The 27,511-nt window shown below is 39.1% G+C and overlaps 3 protein-coding genes across 3 annotated transcripts; 2 read left to right on the top strand and 1 right to left on the bottom strand.

The window, feature by feature from the left end:
* Window positions 1-3,067: 3,067 nt before the first annotated feature.
* Window positions 3,068-4,036, bottom strand: LOC102950822 (olfactory receptor 52D1-like). The gene has a single exon (XM_007092215.2). The coding sequence runs from the start codon at window positions 4,022-4,024 to the stop codon at window positions 3,068-3,070; it is 957 nt and encodes a 318-aa protein (XP_007092277.2). The 5' UTR covers window positions 4,025-4,036.
* Window positions 4,037-16,332: 12,296 nt separating this feature from the next.
* LOC102959718 (olfactory receptor 51I2-like) lies at window positions 16,333-17,280 on the top strand. The gene has a single exon (XM_007092241.1). The coding sequence runs from the start codon at window positions 16,333-16,335 to the stop codon at window positions 17,278-17,280; it is 948 nt and encodes a 315-aa protein (XP_007092303.1).
* A 6,085-nt stretch (window positions 17,281-23,365) lies between these two features.
* LOC102951133 (olfactory receptor 51I2-like) lies at window positions 23,366-24,310 on the top strand. Its single transcript, XM_007092216.1, has one exon. The coding sequence runs from the start codon at window positions 23,366-23,368 to the stop codon at window positions 24,308-24,310; it is 945 nt and encodes a 314-aa protein (XP_007092278.1).
* The last annotated feature ends 3,201 nt before the right edge of the window (window positions 24,311-27,511 follow it).

The raw sequence follows: 27,511 nt of genomic DNA, 5'->3' as shown, positions 1-27,511 counted from the left end.
GATGGTGAAAGTCTCTACTCAGGCAGATATGGTATAAATGAATGGCCAGGAATGTTTGTAGAAAGGCTATGAAATGTGAAAACTAAATGGACACGGGGATGAGAGTAATAATAGTCAAAGAGAGGTGGAGGATTTTAACCCAGGGCTGAGAATGAAAGTGCTCTTAGGAGAAAAGTGACAGGAAGTCCTTCCTCTGTGAAGTCAGAAGTTCTCTTCTCAGCCCAGCATTCCTGCCTGAGAACATCCACAACTGACAGGAGACAACTTCTCTGGTTTCTACCGTGTCTGTCCTATGATTGTCCCAAAAGGAGGGTAGATGCTGGTGAGGGAAATAACATCTGTTGCTCTCCTGCCATCTTGCAACCTAAGTAAATAATCCATATGATACTCACAACTGCACAACAAGGAGGTTTGTAAGATACCTCTTGTTAAGGATGAGGAAACTAAAGTTTCAATCATGGTTTAGATAACATCATCTAACTGAAAAGTGACTGGCCTGGTATTCATAACAAGTCGGATCTAAAAACCATTTTCTCATATATAACACACTTCCTCCCTTTTTCCCTAATGGATTTCTTGGCTCTCATGTCTTCCAGCAAAGAAATAATATGGAGTACTGCAGTGACATCTGTGAAAATGGCCAAGTAACAACTTCAGAAATTTTCCTCTTCCATTGAAACAATGAGAAAATGAGAAAAATGATGGTCTAAATCAAACCTGTTTGGAATTCTAGACATTAAACCAAGGCTTGCATCTATGCAGGGAGATTGTATTTAGGAAAAATGGTTGAATTTTTGTAAGATTTGTGGCTTTGTGTCATTTTGATTTGTTCTAATCCCATTTCCTCACTCTCCAGCTCTATAGAAGTCTTAAAGATTGTCAACCCGTGTGCAGAGTGAAAACCAGTAGCCTGGTGGCATCAGTAGATAGCAGACTGGGGCTGGACTTCTTTCAAAATGTCCTTTAGAAACTTGTAATTTGACCTATTTGATACTTCCTGTAAAGACCACTCTTGCAAGTCTGTCTCTATTTGATCTGATCTATAGCTCTCCTAATAGAAATATCCTTTTTCCCTGTGGGCATTTGTTAAAACCAATTACAGGCAATCAGTTAATTTTGCAGCTGCCTGTGATAGTGGATCACAATTGGGGAGAGTAATAAATTAAGTAAAAAGCCAGAAAGGAAAAGCTGAAGAATGAGATACTTATAGGAACTTTGAATATTTTTGACATATCCCTTAGATATACAAGGCCATGTGCAAGTTAGGGCTCTGCACATTCCCAGGGCTGTAGACATGACCAGAAAAGATTTGAGTTGTTTAAGCGACCAACTTCGGCTCAGGTCATGATCACACAGTTGATGAGTTCGAGCCCCACATCGGGCTCTGTGTTGACAGTTCAGAGCCTGGAGCTTACTTCAGATTCTGTGTCTCCCCGCTCTCTGTACCTCTCCCCTGCTCATGCTCTGTGTCAGTCTCTCAATAATAAATAAACGTTAAAAAAATTGTTTTAAAGTCCAGTTTTCCAGGGGTGCCTACGTAACTCAGTTGGTTAATTATCTGGCTCTTGGTTTTGGGCTCACATCATGATCCCATGGTTTGTGAGATCAAGCCTGACATAGGATTCCTGCTGACAGTGCAGAGCCTGCTTGGGATTCTCTCTCTCCCTTTCTTTGTGCCACTCTTTCACACAATTCTCTCTCTCCTTCTCTCTTACTCTCTCTCAAAATATATAAATACACTTTAAAATGTCCACTTTTCAGCAGATTATGGGGCATCAAAAGAAACAAACAAAAAGAATTAAAAAAGTATGGCCCATACACAGGAAAAAAAATATACCAATAGAAACTGTCCCTGAGAAGGCCAAAACACTGAACTTAATAAACCATGACTTTAAATCAACTATTTTAAAAATGCCCAAAGAACTAAAGGAAACGATGATAGTGATAATATCAGCTAAAGAGATAGTAATTATTTTTTAAAAGAAATAGGGGCAATTAAAAATGCCACTTGGAACTCACTGTTTCAATTAGAATCGATTGCTACTGCCAATGAATACAACAGATGCTTGGGTGGCAGTGACAGGAAAATAATTTATAATATATATATATTTTTAATGAAAACCATTGATTTTTACATGCAAAAAACTCAACAAATTCCAACTATGATGAACTTAAAAAGACACAGCAACTGAAGTCAACAATGGACTGTGCATAAGGGTACTGGGACTGGTCAGGTTTCTATAACAAGGAATGAAATTATGGCTAAATAGAAGTAAACCTTACAATCAGAAGGGGGGGGGATAATGGGAGAAAATGTGGTTTTACTGAGCACTAATCATATCCCAAGCACTGTCTAACCTTTATTAGCAGTTATAATAATTATGTCAGCTCAGATAATACAAAATAAATCTTATATAAGTTGTAAAATGGAAATAATGTCTAGAGAAGTTACATAACATTTACATCTCATATGTATTTATTGGGTATTTTATATTTCAGACCCTATTCTCAAATTTCTACATACACTCAATAATATGTCAATCCTCACCACAACCTCAAGTATTAAATGTTATCATTATCCCCTTTTACTGTTGAGCAAAGTAGAGATAAAAGGCAGAGGAGCCAGGATTCAAACACAAGCACCCCCATGCTAGTTCTCATGCTCTTGGCCACTGCCCTGCATTTTGGAGTTCATATCCAAAGCACTCCAAGTGTTCAGGTTTTTGTTTGTTTTTCACGTCACTTCCCAGTAGAATATTTCTGCCATGAGATGCAGTGTGAATTCCAGACAGGAATGCCTTTCTTCTTGGTAAATTATAGTCCCTACTGAGATGACATTAGTCCCTAATGAGGAAAAATTTAACCTCATTCTGGGCAATTCAGAATTGCTCAAGGAGCACATTCAACGTCATATTCAATGTATCCAATTTATCTGACCATTTCTCTTTCAGTGCTTCCTGCCATGTCACTCTGCCTCTCACATCACAGGCTTCCATCCATGTTAAAGTTCTAGACAACTATCCTTGCTCGTTTGCTTTTCTTTAACATTTCCAACGCTGCTCAGAAGTTATACTGAGACCTTTCCCAAGTGAAGCAGTCTCAGAAGTCGGCTCCGAATCTCCTTGGTCCTAGCTCCATAGATGATCGGGTTGAGCACAGGAGGCACCAGCACGTACAGGTTGGCCAGAAAAATGTGCACATTCTTGGGGACTCGGTGCTGGCCAAAGCGGTGGGTGAGGAAGGAGAAGAAGGCAGGAATGTAGAAGACCAGGATGACCCCCAGGTGGGAGCCACAGGTACTCAGAGCCTTGTGCCTGGCATCTTGAGATGGAAGGCGGAAGACAGCATGGAGGATAAAGCCGTAGGAAATGGCAATGAGGATGGAATCCAGACCCACGGCCAACAGGGCCACAGTCAGCCCATAGACAATATTGACAGTGATGTTGGCACAGGCCAGGCGAGCGATGCCCATGTGCTCACAGTATGTGTGGGCCATGATATGGTGACCACAGTAAGGCAGTCTCCTCAACAAGAAGATGAATGGGGAGACAAAAACTATGCTACGGAGTATGCTGGCAAGGCCAATTTTGCCTATGACAGTATGGTTGAGGATGGTGGTATATCTCAGTGGGTTGCATATAGCTATGTAGCGATCAAAGGCCATGGCAAGAAGAACTGAGGACTCCAGAGCATAGATAGAATGGACACAAAACATCTGGGCCAGGCATCCACCAAAGGAAATCTCTCCAGCATAAAGCCACAAAATGGCTAATGTCTTGGGCACAGTAGTGGAGCTGAGAGCCAAGTCAGTGAGTGAGAGAAGGCACAGGAAGAGGTACATGGGTGCATGAAGAGCACTGTCTGTCACAATGACAAGGATGAGGGCAGCATTCCCAGTCAGCGCTACCAGATACATGGTGCAGAAGGGAATGGCAATCCAGACGTGGGCCCACTCCAGTCCTGGGATCCCAGTAAGGATGAGTGTGCCTGGGAGACTGTCATCACTGATGTTGGAAACTGACATTCTGCTTGGCAAACAAAGGGCTGTATCCAAGGGGTGATGGAATGCCTTCATATATTTGGTTCATCACCTAAAATGGTAACCTTTCTGTGACACAATTTTGTTTATGTTGAGAAAAACATATATTGTTTTTAATTTTTTCCAAATCTTAAAGTAATATGTCTCATACAATCCATTTCTTCCATCTGCTATTTTCTTTACTCAAAATCATGTTTTGATATCCACATTCCAAGCCCCAATCATACCTAAGAATGCTTTGTAAGGCACCTGGATTCCTAAACTTTAGTCCTAATTTGTCAAATAATGATGCACAACCTTGAGAAAAAAAATCTTTTCCCTCCTCTAAGCGGTCTCCAGTTATGAAAAACAATGAGTCTGGAATCCTAGTCCCAGGTCTTCTGCATGTTCATGTTCAGCATTGGATAGTCCCACAATAATTTAAGATTCATTTTTTTCATTTATCTGTTGGAAATGAGACCACCTGCCTTACCTATCTCACATTTTTGTGGGTGAGAAGGTGTTAAGTATATGAGATTAAAACGTTGGACACCAAAAATAATGTCCTCCCCCTTTGTGCAAGCTCTTTTTCCTGTAGCCACATACTGGAGTGATAAAGAGTATCATACCTATCATACCTGTTTTACCAAGGGAAAGTCCACATTCAGAGAAGTAAACTGATGCAATCCAGATCACAAAGCAAATTACTATCAGGACTGAAATTATGCCTCACATCTCATGATTCAAAGTTGGATATTTTCACATCACTTGGCTGTCCATTTATTTGGCCAATATTTGAATTCCTTTATTTTTCTTGCCAGATGCTCTAATATTAATATTTAATGCTGTAATCATTTTACTCATTTCTGGATTTCGAAAAGACGGATACAATGAAAGCCCTTCTTATTTGCCTGGGGACTTCCACTGATGGAAGTCCAGCCAGTACTGGAGAAAAGTGTGGGCGGTCAAGTGGAAAGCTGGAGTCACTACCACCTTCTCCTGCCCACCCTTCCCAGCCTATTCTTGCTAGCAAAGGGAGATTTCCAAAGATTACTGTAAGGAAGCTGCTATTTTGTGAGCTACTCTGGTATTCTATGTGAGTACCAGAAAGATGAGGTCCAAGCAACGTTTCCGCCCCCCACCCTCTGCCCAGGGAAACAACATGAAAAAGACATTGAACTGGAGCACTACTTTGGGTGGAATGGGAGAACTCTCCCAAATTTGCCCCACTCAGCCTTGGCTGTGGATCACCATGATGCCTTGGAGACCTAGGCTTTTATCATTAAACTCTGAGTTCTTTCTCTGAGCATAATCTTTTTCTAGAATGTGATTTCAAAAACATACCTGTGTCGAGTGCCATGTGTTCACAAGCTGAGCATGCTGAGCCTGGAGCTTTGTGATGGGTGTCACATGTGAGTGTGGGGCTATGTGGGAGAGTATGTGGTAGAGTAATAGCTTGTGCAGGTGTCGTATGCCTGAAGGCAGTGGGTTGTTTAGGGATGTGAAAGCTGTGTTCTTGTGCAGGTTGTATGGACGTGATTTGGAGGGTAAAGGGGGCTGAGTGTGGAAACTGAGTTCAAAAGTCTGATCTGTCCTCAATTTTGTGAGCCCATTGAGTATCTTCAGCATAGTTCTGAGTTCCAGCCTCCTCTGATTAAGGGATTTGGTAAGTGAGGCTATTTACTGACTCTCTGTGATGCTCAGTTATGAAATCCCAAAGCTGCTTCCTCTAGAGATTTGATCCGTGGTGTTTATTCCTAGGGAACTAATAAGGAGTGGTTGGAAAACAAAGATTAAGACATGAGGACAGAGTATTTTCCGTAGGATATTTTCAAGGAAAGTGGAAATAAAACCTAGTAGATTTTATGTTTCTTTTCCCTTCTCTTCTCTTATATCCTCCGTTCTTTCCTTTTCTCTGCTTTCCCTTAATTTTGTGTATTTCACTGAATTTCCATGTATCGTGGTCCACAGTATTCTATGTAGACAGGGCATCATGAATGCTATATGTAAATACAGTGGTAAGAAATGGCGGTGGAGATGCTCATGCTCTGTTGTCTCATTAGCCTTAATATGTTTAAAAATTAATTATTAATAATTTTAACAACATGGAAGCAGAATATTAAATCAAACACAGGACCCTTCTAACTGTGGGCCTTATGCTACTGTGCAGGTTTCACACCCACGAAGCTTGCCTGGAAGTGGAGCGATCACTTCTTTAGCCAAATCCCCCCAGATCCTTTGACATCAGCCATCCATCAAACCTTCACACCAAAGATTCCTTCCCCCCAAAGACTTCAGAGTACTGCATTCTTTTCCTTTGTTCATGCTTATTTCCTCTCATGTTAATACAAACCAGTGGTCTTCAAAAATCTTTGCCTGGGAACTTGCCAAAAGAATTTTGAAACAGTATATGCTCCCTCAAAAATATCAAGTTGACATCTAAGAATTGTCATTTAATACTTAAGCACTAGAAAAGGATGTGATGTTCAGTATAGTGTAAATATTGACATTTTTAAGATAAAAATAGCACTTTAGTCTTATAAGTCCTATGGAATCTAAATAGCCTTGAAATTTTCTTCCCCACTTTAAAGTGGACCAATAAAGGAGTCCAATAAAGTGGACCTTTATTATCCACTTAAAAATACATGAACAAGGTTTCCATAACTGTCACAAATTTAACATTATTGCTTTGTCTCCTTGAAGTTGGTCCATTTTCCTACATATTAATTTTTAAGCTTAAAAACCCTGTGATGTTCACTCTTTCATCATTGTTTGCAATAAAAATATGTATGCAAATTATAATGATTAATTTTATTTTCTTTAATCATTTGGCTTTGAGTATTAAAATGTTTGATAATTGCAATTATTTTAATTGTACATTAATAAATCCATATAAAGAAACTTTAATTTCATAAATTATTAAACATACACCAAATCTTTTCGAAAATCAAGTTTTTAATAAGATTGATGGGGTTTTCTGGACACTTTCTGATACCATACACAAAAATAAAATCAAAATGGATGAAAGGCCTAAATGTAAGATAGGAAGCCATCAAAATCCTCGAGGAGAAAGCAGGCAAAAACCTCTCTGAACTTGGCCGCAGCAACTTCTTACTCAACACGTCTCTGGAGGCAAGGGAAACAGAAGCAAAAATGAACTACTGGGACCTCATCAAAATAAAAAGCTTCGGCACAGCGAAGGAAACAATCAGCAAAACTAAAAGGTAACCGACAGAATGGGAGAAGGTATTTGCAAATGACATATCAGATAAAGGGTTAGTATCCAAAATCTATAAAGAACTTTTCAAACTCAACACCCAAAAACCAAATAATCCAGTGAAGAAATGCATGACATGAATAGACATGAATAGACACTTCTCCAAGGAAGACACCCAGATGGCCAACCAACACATGAAAAAATGTTCAACATCACTCATCTTCAGGGAAAGGAAAATCGAAACCACAACAAGATACCACCTTACACCTGCAGAATGGCTCACATTAACAACTCAGCCAACGACGGATGTTGGTGAGGATGCGGAGAAAGAGGATCTCTTTTGCATTGTTGGTGGGAATGCAAGCTGGTGCAGCCACTCTGGAAAACAGTATGGAAGTTCCTAAAAAACTAAAAATAGAACTACCCTATGACCCAGCAATTGCACTACCAGGCATTTATTTACGGGATACAGGTGTGCTATTTCGAAGGGACACATGCACCCCCATGTTTATAGCAGCACTATCAACAATAGCCAAAGTATGGAAAGAGCCCAAATGTCCATCGATGGATGAATGGATAAAGACGATGTGTTATATGTATATACAATGAGTATTACTTGGCAATCAAAAAGAATGAAATCTTGCCATTTGCAACTACGTGGATGGAACTGGAGGGTATTATGCTAAATGAAATTAGTCAGTCAGAGAAAGACAAAAATCATATGACTTCACTCATATGAGGACTTTAAGAGACAAAACAGATGAACATAAAGGAAGGGAAACAAAAGTAATATAAAAACAGGGATGGGGACAAAACAGGAGAGACTCATAAATATGGAGAATAAACTGAGGGTTACTAGAGGGGTTGTGGGAAGGGGGATGGGCTAAATGGGTAAGGGGCATTAAGGAATCTACTCCTGAAATCATTGTTTCACTATATGCTAACTAATTTGGATGTAAATTTAAAAAAATAAAAAATAAAATTAAGAAAAAAAAGATTGATGGGGTTTTTCTTGTTTTTCCTTCAGTGAATTCATATATTCAAAAATCAATAATGATGATATGAGACAAGTTTCACCCTTAGTTATCTCCATTTAATTTTTATAAAATTAAGCTCTGAGAACTCTTGTTTTTATATAAATAGTTATGGATGGAAGAAGTTTGAATTGCAGGGCACACTGACTTGATAGAGATTTGGTAACTGCTGTAATGAATTTCTTCTGTGAGAAAGAAGATTCTGGTTATAGAAGTTTAAAGGACAGTGCCCAGAGGGCTGGGGCCCAGACTTCTAAGAATGGGCCACCAAGAGATGGCGCTGGTATATATAAGTTATATCACAAAGCTGTTTGGAGGTAAGACTGGGGGGAAAACCACCCACAAACTGGAACCAGCTGCTTATGTTAGAATCAACTGCTGTTGCGAAGGATAAAGCAGTTGCTTGGGTGACAATTACAGGAGCAGAAAGCTAACAGGAAAAGTACACCCCTTACCCTTCTTCCAGCTTCCAGTCTGCATCTAATGACTTCTTTCATCAGAGCTTAACAATATATTTAATCTTAGAACTTCCAGATACCTCCAAAATATTATAATCTAAAGCCACATATTATTCTTAAAATAAATATATATAAGGCAGGGAAAGTAAATCCTTGGCAATATGTGGTGATTTAATTAATAAAGTGGATTGCTCTGAGTCAGTTATTGAAACTGTTCTACTTGCTGCTCAGGAGGGGTAATGCACCAGAGGAGAACATGAGAAAGAAAGAAATTGCAATTGCAATTTGGTTTTCAGATGACTGAATGTTTACAGGTAAGTTTGTAATCATAATTCTGACAAAGTTAAAATCAATATAAAAACGGATCTTTCTATCAGAGATGTTTTTTTTCTGGCAATTTAGGCTTTGTTCTTCCATCAGACTAGCTCCTTGGTATCTATCCTGGATCAATCTTTGTATCTAGTTTCCCTGATGTTAGCCCTAGGACTGCTTAACACTAGAAGAAAAATCACGAATATAAACCAATTAACACACGGCCTTACACTTCAGCTTTACTAAGCAACTATTCTAATAATTTTCTCTTTCATCCCTTTTACCTGCCATTTCAAACACCCACTTCTCTCTTAGAGCTTGCTTTACCACTTATCCTAAGTGGTAGGATATTTAGAATTTGGTGCCTACATAAATAGACATAAAGAACGCATGAAAGAAAGAATGTGTGGAATGATAGCTAGATTTCTGACTTAGCTACTGAATTTCTGCCACTCGCTGAAAAAAATCAATCTAAGAAGAAAAAAAATTATATTCATATTTTGGGCATTTTTATCTTAAAGTTCCTATGAAACAGACAATTAAAGGTGCCAAGTAGTCAGTTGGAAAACAAGAAATAAATGAAAGCAGAAGATACAGATTAGTTGATCAGCATGTTTCAAAAATAATGGAAATCTGGTTTTTCTTCCAAGATCATTCAGAGAGATCATGTGGAGTTAAAACTGAGCTAGCTTGGGAAAGAACCATGGGTAATGTTAATATTTAGGAGGGAATAGAAGGAGAGCTGTTTATAAAAGAAATTGAAGAGAGAGACATAAAGATAGGTGGAAGATCAGGGAAGAGAGAACTTACTGGTCCAAGAAAGGAGAAAAAAAATCAAGAAAGAAGTGAAGTCAACTGTATCAATCTCTATACTGAGAGTCCATTGTACTTAGCAATGTTGAGGTCAGTGGTGACCTTGCAAGCACAGTTTTGTGGTGTGACATTATTAAAATATAATCCATTATGGAGTTCATGAGGAACAAGAAAGAAGAGACAGTGAGAAGAGGTGGTGGCCCATGAACATGTCCATTAGTAGGTCACGGTGCATCCACTCACCCCAAGCCATAGAAAGTGCACTTCTCCTTGTAAGAGTTGAGGAATAGAAGGGATTAACTATTCCAGCTAAAAAGCAGATAGGTCAGAAGAAGTAGAGATGAGTTAAGACCAATTCCGTCATTGTTTAGTTATAAAATAAGGGAGGTCTGTCTATTTTGAAGAGTTTAAGCAGGAAATTTGGGTTTTAAAAGTCACTGTCAATAGAGGGAAGAAATGGCTGGGTGCTGGCAGATTTGGTGCAGGGGCCAGTAGAAGTCTGTTTTGGGAATTCAGGTGTTGAAGGTCTACTCTTAGGCAGATATGGTATCAATGAAATGGCAAAGCAATTTGAAGAAATGTTACAAGATTTGACAACTAATTGGACAACACAGTTGAGAGAAAATAGTTAACGATGCATAGAAATGCTTCGGCCATGGCTGATAATGTCAGTGCCCTTAATAAGAAAGCTGGAGGAGAATATAGTGGGCCTTTGCCTATCCTTCCTCAGTGAAATCAGAAGATCCCTTTGATTCTTATTGTCCATGCCTGAATATTCTCCAAAGTCCTTTTACTGACTGGAAACAGTATTTCAGATTTCCATGCTGTCTGTTCTCTCTTTTGCAAATCTAGATTATTTGAGATAGTATGATACCAATGTAAGGGGTAAACATACAGGCTAATGGAAGAAAACTGACAGTTCAGAGGTAAACCCATACATCTATGGTCAATGAATTTTCAACAATGATACTAAGACTGTTTAATGGGTAAATAATAATTTTTTTTCAACAAATGTTGGTGGGATAATTGAATATCTACATGAGAAAGACTGAAGTTGGACCCTTCTCTCAACTTATATACAAAAATTAACTCAAAATTTTAAAAAATTAACTCTGGGGCACCTGGGCTGCTCAGTCAGTTGAGTACCTGACTCTTGATTTTGGCTTCGGTCATGATCTCACAGTTGTGAGATTGAGCCCCGTGTCAGGCTCTGTGCTGAGCATGGAGCCTACTTGGGATACTCTCTCTTTCTCTCTTTCTGCCCCTCCTCCACTCATACTCTCTTTTTCAAAATAAATAAACATGTAAAAAAATTGATTCAAATAGATACAAGGCCTACATGTAAGGTGTAAAACTCTAACACCTTACACTTGATCTTAGCCAAAAAGCTGAGAAATGATAAAACTATAATACCTTTAGAAGAAAACTCAGATGTATTAGACAATGGTTGTTTTGGTATAACATGAGAAGGACAAGAAACCAAAGAAAAAATAGATAAATTGGACTTAACAAAAAACAAACCTTTTGTGCTTTTAAGGACACTGTGAAGAAAGTGGAAAAAAAATTTGCAAATCATATATCTAACAATAGTTTCATATCCAAAATATATAAAGATCTCTTACAACTCAAAAACAAAAAGTCAAATAAACTAGTTTAAAAATAAGCAAATGATTTTAGTAGACATTTCTGCAAAAACAGACATACAAATAGCACATGGTAAGCACACCCATAAGCACATGGTATGAAGTTGAGTTTCATCGGTCATTTGGGAAATGCAAATCAAGACTGCTATGAGATACCATTGCATTCCTATTAGGAAAACAAAACAAAACAAAACAAAACAAAACAAAACAAAACAAAACAAAACAAAACAGAAAATAACAAAGTTGGCAAAGATGTGGAGAAACTGGAATCCTCAAATATTGCTGATGAAATGTAAATTGGTGAAGCCACTTTGGAAAACCTTTTGGCTTTTCTTCAAACAGGTGAACATAGAGTTACCAAGTGACTCAGCAATTTTATTCTTGGCTACATGCTCCAAAGAACCAAAGATATATTTTTATAATAAAGCTTATACATTAATATTCAAAGAAGTATTATTTGCAGCCTCAAAATGAGAACAATCCAAATACCCATAATGTGACTATTACACAAATAAAATGTGGTATATTTATACAATGGAAATTTTATCAGACATTAAGTACTGGTATATAATGAATCTTGAAAACATGCTAAATGAAAGAAGCCAGACATGAAAAGCAGCACATTTGATTATATTTAGATAAAATTTTCAGAAATGGTCAAGTCCAAAGCAACAGAAAATGGATTAGTTGTTGTCAGGGGCTAGGGTAGATGAGAATGGGGAGTGACTGCTAATGGCCAGGAAGTTTCTTTTCAGAGTGATGAAAACATTCTGTGATTTGATGTTGTTGATGACTGAACAACTTTGCAGATACACTAAAGATCACTGATTTCTATACTTAAAAACTGAATTTTATAAGATGTGAATTATATATTAATAGCAAAAATTTAAAAAAGAAATCAGAGAATCAAGTAATCTTTGAAACTTAAAAGTTCAACTGCCTGGGACTCACTGTATATGTGATACCATAGATGTGATGTCATGCATATAGCAAATACAAGCCCTGGGTTTGGTTGGGGGTTACTGAGGAAGGAGTCAGGCTTGTCTCCCAGATATTAGCTAGTGGTCTTATGGGAAAGCCAGACATTTACAGTCATAGGATGAGAGAATAATTTTTGTTTCTTTTATCCTTTTTTCCTCTCTTGTTTTCTCTAGTTATTTTTGAGGGAGTTTGCATAAAGACAAAGGCAAGAAAGACAATCAAATATGAAAGATAGGATAAATGGGGAAAAAGATAAAGATGATAGTGATTAGCAGGCATATGATACATGTTTCAGGGTCATTGCTGGATAAATTTTTTTAGGCAAAGCAAAAAGTAGGGCAGAAGATGAAGACAGAAATGATGACTTGACAAAAAGAGAAGAACTGAAGGACAGGAAAGAGACAGAAAGGAGGGGATAAAAAATACAGAGGAAATTCTGAAAATGTTAAGTGAATAAATGAACAGTCTATGGATGTAACTCTGTCACTCAGTGATATAATTTTGGACTTAATTTAACCCCCTTGGCATCATGTTTCTCATCTGTAAAATGAGAAGTGAATATTTCCATCTAAATGTGGTTGCTAGGATAGAAAGAGAAATGCTCATAGAGCTCTTGAAGAAGTTTAGGGAACATTGTAAACACCCAGTATCCTTGATGATTATTGTTTTTCTGTCACCAATGACCCAAGCCAACCTTACATTCTGGTTTCCGAAAGTCCCCTAAGAAGAGAGCCTTAGGGTAGGGACATGGTGTGGGGAAAAGAAATTCTGGAGCTGAAGATAAGGAAGAATGAGTTATATTCTTAGCTTACTGTTTGCAATCACTGGGCCCCCTGGTATTCACACTCCTCATATGCCAGAGGTGCCTTAAAACTCATCCTTAAGAGGATCTCAGGAGCCATGAAGACATGGTGTGGGGGCAGGTAAGCCCTGCTCAGCTAGGAGAAGAGTCTGAGAATCTTGGTCTTCACAAACAGGTCTGGATCATCCATGGAATAGACAGCAAGCAGAGTCCGCTGGGATCCCCTGTGAGGAATCTATTCCCAGCTGGGTTTGACTGGGGGATATGAATGGCTTCCCATAGCCCCTCCACTTCCCAGAGCGTGGCAGGCAGCTCCCGTGAAATGTGGTGTGTCTAGGGCCTTCTACATCCTTGGCCTAGCTTGGGGAAAACCCAGCCCACCCTCATGCAGCTGCTGAGGCATCACGTTGTAATGTTCTCAGTGTTCTTAAGAGGTGTTCTTGGCCTTATTTGTCTTCTTTCTTCCTCTCCATCTTTAATGTTCTAGTCACTGTCTCCCTATGTTTGGCACCCTCTTTCCTTCACTTGACTCTCCCATTTACATATTATTTCCTCTGTATTTTTTATCCCCTCCTTTCTGTCTCTTTCCTGTCCTTCAGTTCTTCTCTCTTTGTCAAGTTATCATTTCTGTCTTCATCTTCTGCCCCACTTTTTGCTTTGCCTGAACACTGAGAAAATAAAGAACAGAACATTCAGCTGAACTCTATCATCTCTAATTAGGACAGGAAGGAGTTACTAAAACTGATCCTCTCCAGGAGTAGTCTTTTACTTGGGACAATTTAGACTTCCTTATAGTGGAACATGTGGCATGATGGGATGAAATCCAAGGGTGGGTACTCAAGAAGAGAGTGACCCATGCATCTCCTTAAGACTATCTCCTCTAAAATCCTCAGTCAGTTTCTTTGTGTGGTACTAATGGGAGCTCATTGCACTGTACAGGTTTCCCAGGGCTTATCTGCTCCATCCTCCTCCCTCTTCAAGTCCAGTGCTGCTACTCAGCATCCCCGTCCTCAGCAGTAGTTCTCTGAAGCTTTGTCTCAGACCCTTATCCATCTAGCAGGGAATTTCTCTCTGATTTCTAATTTGATTGTTCATTGATATAATACATACACTATGGCAGGGCTAAAGCAAATTTCCTCCCAAAGTTTACATAAATAATAAATTACTCAATGGTGAATAATTCCACTCAAGGGTTAGGAACCATCCATGAGAAGTAGAAGGCATCTAACACCTAATTCCAAAACCAGGGGTGCCTGGGTGGCTCAGTTGGTTAAGCGGCCAATTTTGGCTCAGGTCATGATCTCATAGTTCATGGGTTTGAGCCCTGCATTGGGTTCTGTGCTGACAGCTCAGAGCTTGGAGCCCGCTTTGGATTCTGTCTCCCTCTTTCACTGCCTCTCCCCCACTCACACTCAGTCTCTCTCTCAGAAATAAACATTAATTTTTTTAATTAGAAAAAATAAATTCCAAAAACAGCAGGTAAAGCCACTTATTACAGGGTATGCAAGGTTCTCTGGACATACTTTAGAATATTACGAAATATTCTTAAATGTAACTCCCTCCCTAAATGTTTTTTTTTGAAATTCCACAATGCAGGAGACCAAAAGGGAAGATGTAAAATTAATACTCCTTTATCACCTCTCCTCACAACCTCACTTGGGCTGATGTCAGGCAGTGTTTTGCATTTTCTACTCCCTATTGAACTTTGACTGTCTCTGAGATGAAACACAGTGGTCTGTTATGGAAATGAAAGAATGCTATTCCTTAACAACTCATAGGAAAAAATAAGGTAATGGATAGAATGTTTTCAGTGTTATAATTTTTTTTGCTTAATTTTCAACCTTTTGCAATTTACTTCTGCCCTCTGTACCATGATCTATTATGTGATAACAAGTGATTTAAAAATACAAATTTAAGTTTAATATAAACACATTCAATGACTTTTGTGTTTTTGGAAAGCACGATGTGCAATTTATTTTCCATCTAAACATGCTACTAAAATAATAACTTTTAAATAATAACAATAATAGCAGTACTTATATAATGCTTACTGTGGGCAAGACCTATTTCAAGTCCAAGTTCTCTCTCTCTCTTCCTCTGTCTGTTTCTCTCTTTCTGTCTTACATATGCATGTATCCATATCCATAGGGCAACTTTCTTTTATTCCTGTCTTAAAAGTAAAGACACAGGGGAAGAGAGTTTAAGAAATTTACCTAATGTCACTGGACTCAAACCCAGGATGTTCTGGCACCGTATTCTTAACTAGTATTCTCCAATACCTCTTGAGATATTTTGATTTTCCAGGGGTCCTGAATGGACTCTTCCAGTATTAAATGTGGGACTGTAGACCACGTAAGTTCCTCAGGTAGAAATTGGATTAGTGAATTTTAGTTCCAGCCATGTAACTGCCTCCCAAGAAAATCTGGACTAATTCTCTTTCCTTTCTTGAACACTTGGTTCCTCATCTGTCAGACTGGATGTAGGTGTGAACATCTCTTGGGGGTTAGCTAAGATCATGGCTATGAAAGTTGAGGCATTTGAAGGACAGCTGTGATGATGGCCACATTGAAGGTGTCCAGAGGGTTGCCAATGACACTTAATGAGCTATCAACCACCCGGAAGAAGAGCCTTAATCTAGTCTTTCTGAAAGATGTCTAAGAAAGAAGTCTTTCTGTTGATGGCTAGCATTTCATGACCTCCTCCTCATCCTCCCAATCCATCCTTTTATTTATTTTGAGAGAGAGAATGCATGCATGCACATGGGTGAGGGATAGAGAGAGGGAGAGAGAAAATCCAAAGCAGGCTTCATTCTGTCAGCATAGAGCCTGATATGGGGCTCGATCTGATGAACTATGAGGTCATGACATGAGCTGAAATCAAGAGTTGGACGCTTAACTGACTGAGCCACCCAGGCGCCCCAATATCAGTGTATTTTAGGAATAAAATCTATATGCAATCACAGTTTATAAACTTTTGTGTTGTTTTTCCTCCCTAGGAACAATAGTAGTCTTAGGCACAGTTGTGCTGGCTGATAACACATGTAGCCAGCTTCTCATGGGTAACTTCAAAATCAATGCCTCTGATGCTCCCACCTTTATCTTGACGGGCTTCCCAGGAATGGAAACCATGGAATCCTGGCTATCCTTCCCTCTTCTGATGCTCTACACCATCTCCATTGTGGGAAACACCCTGATCCTCCTCATTGTTAAGGAGGAGCAGAGCTTGCACCAGCCCATGTACTACTTTTTATCTCTACTTTCAGTCAATGACTTGGGAGTGTCCTTTTCCACATCGCCGACCGTGCTGGCTGCCCTCTGCTTCCATGCCAGGGTGATTGCCTTTAATGCCTGCTTGGCCCAAATGTTTTTCATCCACCTCTTCTCTTGGACAGAGTCTGGCATCCTTCTGGCTATGAGCTTCGATCGCTATGTTGCCATCTGCCACCCACTGCGCTATGCTACAGTGCTCACTAATGCCCGCATTGTGGCAATGGGACTGTGTGCTGTCCTCCGAAGCTTTGCCTTTATCCTTGTCTTCCCACTGCTGCTGCACAGACTCCCCTTCTGCCACTCCCAGAACATCCTCTCCCATGCCTACTGCCTTCATGTGGATATGATTAAGCTGGCATGTACTGATGTCTCCCTCAATAGCCACTATGGGCTGTCCATTGTGCTATTCACCTTTGGCCTGGACTCTGCACTCATTCTCATCTCCTATGTACTAATCTTGCGATCAGTGCTTGCCATTGCCTCCGGAGAAAAGCGCATCAAGACACTGAACACATGTGTGTCCCACATCCTAGCTGTGCTCATCTTCTATGTGCCCATGGTAAGTGTGTCCATTGTGCATCGTTTTGGGGCTGGCCTGCCCCATGCTGTCTATATCCTCATGTCTATTCTCTACCTCTTTGTGCCTCCCATGCTCAATCCTATCATCTACTCCATTAAGACAAAGGAGATACGTCGCAGGCTCCTCAAGATGCTCTTTAGGGTTAAGTCCTGAGTCTTTGGTAGAGCTGAAAACTGTGAAGGATTTTGTCTTGGAGGTATAACCATCCAGACACCATTGGAAGAGAGGATCAGTCCAAAGAATGTTAGCGTTACACTTTGAGGTATAAGATCAATGCACAATCATTTAGTCTGGTATATTGGGCCAACACCTGCCAGAACTATCTTGGGTCTTATCCATAAATCAAAAATTCAATGTCCTTTAGAAACACAAAAATGGTCTCTTTTCAAGAATAACCCAAAGAATGTCAACTATCACTACAGGGTGAGATTATTTTCTGGAGAAGCAGGGAACTATTTTTAAGATACTTGGTGACATGGTTAGGACTTCTGGTTATGGGCCTGCACAATTCTGAAAAAGACAAGGGCAAAGAGGGACTAATTATGGGCTAGGTATCACATCTTTACCAGTATGCAAGCTTAGCTTGGGTGATTAGTTTCTGATGTTTCCAGGAGACAGAGCTCTTCCCATCATGCCGTTTGAAAAGTCAAGTTGTGATGGTTAATATTACATGTGAACTTGACTGGGCCACAAGGAGTCTAGATATTTGGTTAAACATTATTTATGTGTGTATCTGTGAGGGTGTTTCTGGTTGAGATTTGAATTGATAAACTGTGTAACGCATATTGCCTTCCCCAGTGTAGGTGGGCCTCATCCAATCCACTGAATGACTGAATAAAGTAAAGGTCCAAGAATAAAAGAAAGACATCTCTGTCTGATTGTCTCAAAACAGGAAGATTAGTCTTTTCTTGCCTTTGGTCTTAGGCTTGGACTTATATCATTGGTTTTCCTGGTTCTCAGGTTTTCATATCTGGACTGGAACTATACCAACAATTCTCCTAGGTCTAGACTTCTGCATCTCCGTAATCGTGACAGCCAATTCCTTATAGTAAATACAATAAATCTCTTTATATACACATCTTATTGGTACTGTTTCTCTGGAGAACCCTGACTAATCCAACAGCTACAATATTTAAATAGTCAGAATTAGACTTAAGGATTCCTGGTATATTCTTTTCACATACGCAAGCACTTGGCTCTGCCAACCTCCATTGCATTCAACAGCCCTTTGCTTCTCTCCTATGACCTTTCCCTCACTCTTTCATATCTATCTGCTTTCCCCTTATGGAATCTGAGCTCCCTAAAACAGCAACTTTTTCAACCACTCTGTGCATCCCCATCAGACTTATTATAGTCCCTCCATTCAGATAATGTCTGATGATGCTACATTAATAATGAAAGAGTAAGTGAAAAAAATAGATTAATACATAATAATGGATGAACAATAGAAGAAAAGCATAAGTGAATAAATTAATGAATAAACATATGAACTAATAATACATTTTTTGAGATCAGAATCTCATATCAAGAAGCATTTCCTCTCTATCTGTCCCCCATTATTATGGAGACAAATGTAAATCACAGGTGACATCTTTTTTTATCTTTATTTTTTTCCAGCTTTATTGAGATATAACTGAAATCGATGTTGTATAAGTTCAAGATGTACAATATGATGATTTACTGCATGTATATATTGTGAAAACATCAGCACAATAAGGTTACTTAACCCATCCAAAGAGGTGACTTCTTGAGTAAGTGGGCTGAACTTCTCAGTCTTAATTTCCTCATCTGTAGTAGTTCACATGGCACAGGAAAGTTTTTCTACAAACAGGGAAAGGAGAGAAAAACAGGGTTGCATAGAAATGAAAAGGCGGTATGCAATTTAATAAAAAATGTTGTCCTTAAAATAAAGTGTGAAGAAGAAAGACCTCCAGCAAACAAATATGGATGCTGACAAAAGAGGAAGATACATGATCCAGGAAATGGAATTCCAACCCCAGGAGAATAGGAGGACAGATTCCTTGCTGCTATTTGCATGAGAGACCTGAGAAGCAACTGATATAGACAGAAGCAAGAGAACAGAGAGCTTCAAGGAGAACTTACCAAGAAGATTAAAAAGCATTTACCAGAAGAGTAGTGTGATGAAGAGGTTGGACAGATTAGAAGCAATGATATACTCAATGGCTTCATGAATTAGCCCAAACTGTAATAAGACTCACTATTGGTCATACACGCTTCCATGTTTCCTATCTCATACTTTCTCTCCACAAATTGCTCACATCTGTTGCCCCCAACCTCTTACTCCCAGCTGATGATCTTACTTTCATTTCAGAAGAACGTTGATGGGATTAGACAGGAATGCTCAACGTCCTATCACTAAGTTTGTACTTATCTTCTGTTAAAAGATAAACCGAACAACAATTTTAAGACTTCATTTGAGCAAAAATCAATTTAAATCAGGCAGCATCCAATCTAGCAAATAGAAAGGGGCTCTGAGGAGCTGTACAAAATAAAGACTTGTATAGGCAGAAAGGAGAGGGAACAAGGAAGTTATACTACGCAATAAAGTGGTTTGGTTATTGAAAGATTACTTTCCTTGAGGGGATGACTGAAGTCCATCAGGCAGATTGCTTCCCAAGTGCCAGTCAGGGAGTTCCTGATGGACTGGTTTAAGATTCCATTCCTGGAAAAGACAATCTATAACTAAGTCTCTATTTGGTGGTGTGGGGCTTACACAAGTGACTCGATGTTGGGCACAGTGTCTTGTTTTTTAACATTTCTTTCTCCTGTGTAGAGCAATGGCATAGACACCACTCTTCTCCAAATTTCTTGGACTCTCAATTGAGATGATATATTGTCTGGCTTTGATGAATTAATTTCTCACTCATTTCCAACTTATTTTTTAAGCCTCCTAAACCCTTCCTTTCTGTCTCCCATTCTCCTCTCCAGTGTTGCTTTTCAAGACTTCATACCTGTGTTTGTGTTTTCTCATCTGCCAGAAATGACCCTTCTTTTGTTCTTTCCTCATCTTCTCCCTTCTGCCTGAGATTCACTGTGTTAGTTTTCTCTGGCTGCTGGCAGAAATTATCACAAACTTAGCAGCTTAAAAAAATAAAAAAATATATCTTATCTCATAGATTCTGTAGGTCATAAGTCCAGAAACCCTTAATGTTTAGGATCTCTCAAGGTAATCACAGTGATGGCAAGGCTGAGTTCCTTACTGAAGGCTCTGGAGAAGAAGCTGCTTTGAAGCTCATGTAAGTTGTTGGTTGAATTCCGTTCCTCGTAAAAGTAGGACTAAAGTTTCAATTTCCTTGCTGGCTACCAGCCAGGGGATGGCATTTGCTCCTAAAGGCTGTCTACACTACTCTCATGCTATTCATTCAACTCCTTCCAGTAATTGTGGACCAAGTGCCTCTCATGCTTTGACTCTCTCTGACTTTTTCTGCCACATTTTTCTGATTCCAGCCTGAGAAAGTTCTTTGTTTCTAAGGACTTATGTGAATCAGTTTGGTATACTTAAGTCACCCCCCCCCCCCACCAAATCCTTAAGGTCCATAATCTTAATTATATCTTCAAAGTCCTTTTTTGCCATGAAATGTACCTACTCATAGGTGCCAAACTTGGACATATTTGTGGGGGGCATTCTGCCTACCATATTCACTTAAATAATATTTGCTCATTATTTGAAAAGCAAGAGATACACCTGAAAATCTTCTCTGGCTGCCCTAGAATATTGTAAATTCCCCTCCTTTATTCTTTCCTAAACTCTGCCTTGTATCTTTTATCATTGAATTCACTGAAATATAGAAGAGGTGTTTCCTTAGGATTCTCCCCAACTAGACTATGGAATGTTATGCTTATTCATCTACACATTTCTGAAGACTAAAATCATGTCTACTATTAAATGAAGGACTCCATTTATAGTTACTTTTGTTAACATACACCTTATACCATAGAACTTTAGGGTAAAAATTGTTACCTTGCTGTAAATGAAAAGACAGTATTTTTTTTCTTTCCATATGGGAAAATTTGAAGAGACTTATGACAAAGGGTCAGTAGACACAGGATACTGATAAACCCATGAGTATTGATCAGGGCTTGGGTAATTTCCTGACCTTTTTGCATGGCAATCAGTGTGACTGCAAGGTCTATGAGTGCATTAGGTGAGACACTGAATCCTTTGGTCTGACTTACATATGAGTGGGAGTTTTGAAAAGATACTACATTTTTCAGCCTGGTGAGTTGCAGGCAAACATTAGGTATCTGAGGGGTTCTTGCTAAACCCAATTTCTTTGGTTGTAAAATAGATGTGTAGATGTTTCATGTTCCCAGCAGTCCATGAGTACCTAGGCAGATATAAGCTCAAGGGACTTCCTGAATGCAACCTTATATTGTCAGGCCAGAGAGTTGGCACAAGTAACCGTTTGGGGGTTGGAGTAAGGCATTCAGGGCCCCCACTACTGCTCTTACTTCCTCTGCACCTTCCATGTACACAGCTCTCTCAGGTAGGTAAACTGGAGTGTCAGAGGCACAAAATCTCAAGCCTTAAGGCACTCTTCCCCTAACTTAGAAATCCTGAGTGCTATAGTATGACAGTCAGAGGGAGGAAAGGCTCTCCATAATTTGAGTCGGGTTGTTTGATTTCCTGTACACTTTCACCTTTACCACCTTCCCAGTTCTGTATTTTCTATCTGTAGCTCTTGTTCTCTAAAATCCTGCCATGCTTTCTGTTTCAGACATGACTGTCTCAGCAGGGATACCCCAACAGGCTAAACTTGGACATAGATGCTTTGGTGTGAACAATCACCCCTCACTTTTCTCAGAATAGCTGGTATGAGGCGCATATATAAGAAGACACCGACTGCTTTGGATACCACTTGGCAGGACCTTACTTAGTGTTAAGAAACTAAAATCAAGGGTGTCTGCACATTTCATGCAGAGACCAACAAAAATGTTTAGGAGGAGTTTTCAGGTAGAGAAGACAAAGTGGTACTAAGAATATGGAATGCAGGGGGAAATGCATCCTGAGAAGAGAGGATAGAGGAGTCCTGAGTCAGATGGAGGTTTGGCAAAGGCAGATGAGCAGCTGGAGGTGAGGGTGGACAGAAAGCTATAGAAATCAAGTTGCAAAGTCCTTAAAGTTTTCACAACTGTCCACTTTTGGATCTCCACAACCCTGTTAGCTCGGTTTCTTAAAATCTCCAGTTTACAACAAAGAGAACAAAAACCCAGGAGGGATCAGTGACTTAGTGAGTATATCTCCTGTGCAAGACCTTGCACTAAGCACAGAAGGGGCTCAAAAGTGAGCGAGAGTCACGGCTGAGTTCTTGGAACTGAGTCAGGAGGGAAGACAGGATTCGCAAAGCTATAATGCAGGACTGGCAGAGAAGTGGGCATGAAAGGAGACACAAACCTATAGCTATGAAGGTGGTAGCAGGAAGACAAGTTACCTCTGCTGGCCATGGCCAACAAATATCCATGGCAGAGGGCATCGCTGGTCCTGGGCCCTTGAAGATGGATCTAATGGCTATATTATCACATTCAGGGCTGCCTCAGGGAGCTGAGGACCTGCAGTTCATGTTTGGATAGCAACAAAGAGATCAATGTGGGTATGCTGAGGTACAAGGAAGGAAATTTTGAGGATTGAAACCAGAACTACTGATTTAGTACTGACCACCTCTTTCTACCCATTTATATTTTATCAGGATGGATGGATGGATGGATAGAAGAACTGACAGGCTATACAGGAGTGAGGAAGCTGGAGAATCATAATAAGGTAATAAAGGTTCAGTAGCATGAGAGAGTGGAAAGAGGAAAAGTTTATGGTTCAATGACTAAGCGAAATGTTCAGGAAGAAGGTGGGATAGTCAAGGAAGTAGTGATAAAGACAGTTTGATTTTAGGTCTTGAGGAAAAAGATGCCCAGAGATTGATGAAAAGAGTTCATAGCTTTGAATGTGAGAAGAAGCATTGTGGTGTTAGGCACAGGTGTAAACGAAGGCAATGTGACCTGTTTAGCTAGGTGTATAAAAGAGAACACTCAGATAATTCCAGAGATATTGTTGACAATAAGAGAGAAGGATGAATGATTTGGGGAGCAAGATTGATTAATGCTACAAATAAATGGCTGGATGATATATAAGAGTCTTAGGATATTAGGTCTAGGTCATGATTTAAACTGTATGTTTATCTTCTTTACAGGACAGTGGTCCTAGAGTCTAAGCAGTAATGCCAATATGGGAGGTAACCCCCACAACAGCTCAGAGTTGCCTCCCTTTACCCTGACAGGGTTCTCAGGGCTGGGGACCTCCCAACACTATGTGTTTCTGCTCCTTGGTACCCTCTACACTGTCTCCATTGTGGGAAATGCCCTTATCCTTTTCATTATCAAGGAGGAACAGAGTTTGCATCGGCCTATGTATTATTTCTTGTCCCTGCTATCAGTTAATGACCTAGGTGTGTCCTTTTCCACACTGCCCACGGTGTTGGCCACATTTTGCTTCCACTTACAGAAGATCAGCTTTGATTCTTGCATGGCTCAAATGTTCTTTATCCACCTCTTCTCCTTCATAGAGTCGGGGATTCTGTTGGTTATGAGCTTTGACCGCTATGTGGCCATCTGTAACCCACTGCGTTATGCCACAGTTCTTACTGGTGCCTGTGTGGTGTGTTTGGGCATGGCTGTTATCATCCGCAGTTTCTGTATGGTTTTCCCACTGCCTTTCCTTCTGAAGAGGTTGCCCTTCTGCAAGGCCAATGTACTCTCCCATGCTTACTGCCTGCATCCAGATCTGATCCGCTTGCCCTGTGGTGACATCACCATCAATAATATTTATGGTCAATTCGTTGTCATCTGTAACTTCGGTCTGGATTCTGCACTCATTCTTCTCTCTTACGTGCTCATACTGCGCTCTGTACTTGCCATTGCATCCTGGGAGGAAAGACTTAAGACACTGAATACATGTGTGTCTCACTTGTGTGCTGTGCTCATGTTCTATGTGCCCATGGTTGGTGTGTCCATGGTTGCTCGCTATGGGAGGCATGCCCCACAGTATGTACATACACTCATGTCCCTGATCTATCTCTTTGTGCCTCCTATGCTCAACCCCATCATTTATTCCATCAAAACCAAAGAGATTCGTCGGAGGCTTTGCAAGATACTGCTGGGAACAAAGTTTTAAGTAGGAGACATGTTGAAATTTCAAGACTGAGAGGATATTTATTGTTAGACCACAAATTCAAGTTTTTAAAATCTACTTTGACAAGGCTTTTTACATTTCTTTTTAGTCATTAACCAATATTAGGATTTCTGCCACCAGATGTTTGATGATTACCTGACAATAGTTAAGACTTAAACCAACAGGTTTTGCCAAGATAAACTGGGTCAGAATTTAGTTAAAAAAAAAAAAAAACTTGCTCAATTTTCCTCTTTTTTAATCCAAAAATATATATCCTTATAATCAGTCCCTCATTTTATCACAATATGTTTTTGTTGAAAGCGAATCATCACAAACGAAATTGCTTAGTACCATGGAAACACTTTCATAATGGGTAAAGAAAGCCATTTCCCAAGATTTTGCCAAAGGTAGCTCTACTCTTAATTTTTTTGAGGAATCTCCATACTGTTTTCTATAGTGGATCTATTTTACATTCCCAATAGTGTGCATGGGCCCATATTTCCTTATATCCTTGTCAATACTTGTTGTCTTTTGTTTTTTTAGTAATAGCCATCTTGGAAGATAGGAGATGATATCTCATTGTAATTTCAATCTGGATTTCCCTAATGATGAGTGATGTTATGCCATTATGCCATTGTATGTTCTGTTGACTGTTTGTAGGTCTTCTTTGGAGAAATGCTTATTCTACTCTTTATACCATCTTAAAATTAGATTATTAGTTTTTATGCTATTAAATTGTAGGAGTTCCTTATACATTTTGTAGATTAACTCTTTATCAGATATATGGTTTGCAAATATTTTCAAGGGTGCCTTTACAATTGTTTCCTTTGTTATGCAGAAGCTTTTTAGTTTGATGTAGTCCCAGTTGTTTATTTTTGGTTTTGTTGACTGTGCTTTTTTGTGTCATAACCATATGATCCATCAATCTCACTTTTTGGTATTTATCCAAAAGAATTGAAATCAGGATCTCAAAGAGATAGCACACCTGTGTTACAGCACTATTTATAATAGCCAAGATGTGGAAACAACTTAAATGTCCATCAACCAATGAATGGATAAAGAAAATGGGCATATCCATACAATGGAATACTATTCAGCCTTAAGAAAGAAGAAAATTCTTCAATATGTGACAATGTGGATGACCTTAAGGACATTATGCTGAGTGAAATAAGCCAGTCACAGAAAAACAAATACTGCATGATTCCACTTAAAAGAGGTACAGAAAATAGTCAAATTCATAGAATCAATGATTGGAATGGTGGTTGCCAGGGGCTCGGGGGAAGGGGAAATGACAAGTTACTAATTGATGGGCATAAAGTTGTAGTTAAGCAAGATGAATAAGCTGTAGAAATCTTCTGTGCAGAATTTTACAGATAGTCAACAATAATACAATGGCACTTAAAATTTTGTTAAGAGAGGAGATCTCATGTTAAGTGTTTAAATAAAAAAAATTAAGACTATGAAAAAGAATATTAGTTCAAATGAAATATATATATTAGCTATAGCTATGTATGTCAGTATTTATTTCATATAATACACACTATCTACCTAGCTTTTAAAAGATGAAATAAATGCAATTACAATATAAATTGTATTGTGATCTAGGTTTCAATAATAATAAAATTTGGTAAGGTGTATAACATAAATTGTATATGTTCACATATATGTATGTATATATATTTTAATGAACAATATAAATGCATATATTAGCAAATTATAAAGAAAGAATCAAAGTGGAAACACTACATAGCAAAACATACAAAATGTATGCAATGATATGTTCTGCCTAAATTCATAGTCTTCTAAAAAGTTGGTGGTGGGCACCTGGGTGGTTCAGCCAATTAAGTGTCCTACTCTTCATTTCAGCTCAGATCATGATATCATAGTTTGTGAGATCGAGTCCAGCATCGTGCTGTGTGTTGACAGTGCAGAGCCTGCTTGGGATTCTTTCTCTTCCTCTCCCTCTCCCTTTCTCTACCCCTCCTGCTCAGGTTAGGTCTGTCTCTCATAAATAAAGAAATAAACTTAAAAAGAAAGTTGGTGGTATTTTTTATGACAAAAAGAGAAAGTTAGTAAATTAAGCAGTCAATTTAAGACATTATAAAAGAATAAAATACTACTTAAAATCATTAAAAATTGTTTAAATGATGGAATGATATGAATGGGAAAGATTGAAAATAATCCAATAACCAATCTTTTAAGCTCTCAAAGTAGACCAACCTCTAAAAACTTAATCAAATGGAAAATACACTCAGGAATCATATATAATACTAGATTAGAGATATTTTTAAAATTACAGCAGCATGTTCTATAAGTAATCTAAAGTCTGGAATAAATTGGTATTCGAGGGAAAATAACAAAATGTAAATACATGGGTGCGCCTGGGTGGCTCAGTCAGTTGAGTGACGGACTCTTGATTTGGGCTCAAGTCATGATCTCACTGTTGTGAGATCGAGTCCCCTGTCAGGCTCCATACTGAACATGGAGCCTGCTTGGGATTCTCTCTCTCCCCCTCTCTCTCTCTGCCCTTCCCTAACTCATGTGTGCATGCCCTCTCTCTCAAAATAAATAAATAAACTTAAAAAAATGTAAATGCATGAAAAATTAACTCATACTTAAGGAAGAAATTACAACTTAACAATTATACTCACATCATCTCCAACATATTATAATATGTATTTACACATATTACAACATATTACAGTTGTATATAGAACAAGATTTTTTTCTTTGCTTTTCTCCCCACATTTCAAGAAACAGATTATTCTTTTAATCTTTTCTTTAATATTTATTTATTTATTTAGAGGGCACAAGTGAGTGAGTGGCAGAGAGAGGCGGGGGAGAGAGAGAGAGAAGCAGGTCTCACCCAAAGGGGGCTCGATCTCACCTGATGTGGGACTCAAACTCATGAACTGTGAGATCATGACTAGGGCTGAAGTCATATGCTGAACTGAGTAAGCTACCCAGGCGCCCTCTTTTTATACATCTTTTATAAAAATTTTTTTTTAACATTTATTCATTTTGAAAGGTGGAGAGAGACAGAGCACGAATGGGGGAGGGGCAGAGAGAGAGGGAGACACAGAAACAGAAACAGGCTCCAGGCTCTGAGCTATCAGCACAGAGCCCGACGCGGGGCTCGAACCCATGGACTGCGAGATCATGACCTGAGCTGAAGTCAGCCACTTAACCGACTGAGCCACCCAG

This window comes from Panthera tigris, chromosome D1 (genome assembly GCF_018350195.1).
Source record: "Panthera tigris isolate Pti1 chromosome D1, P.tigris_Pti1_mat1.1, whole genome shotgun sequence".
NCBI lineage: Eukaryota > Metazoa > Chordata > Mammalia > Carnivora > Felidae > Panthera > Panthera tigris.
This window is presented reverse-complemented; position numbering and strand designations above follow the sequence as displayed.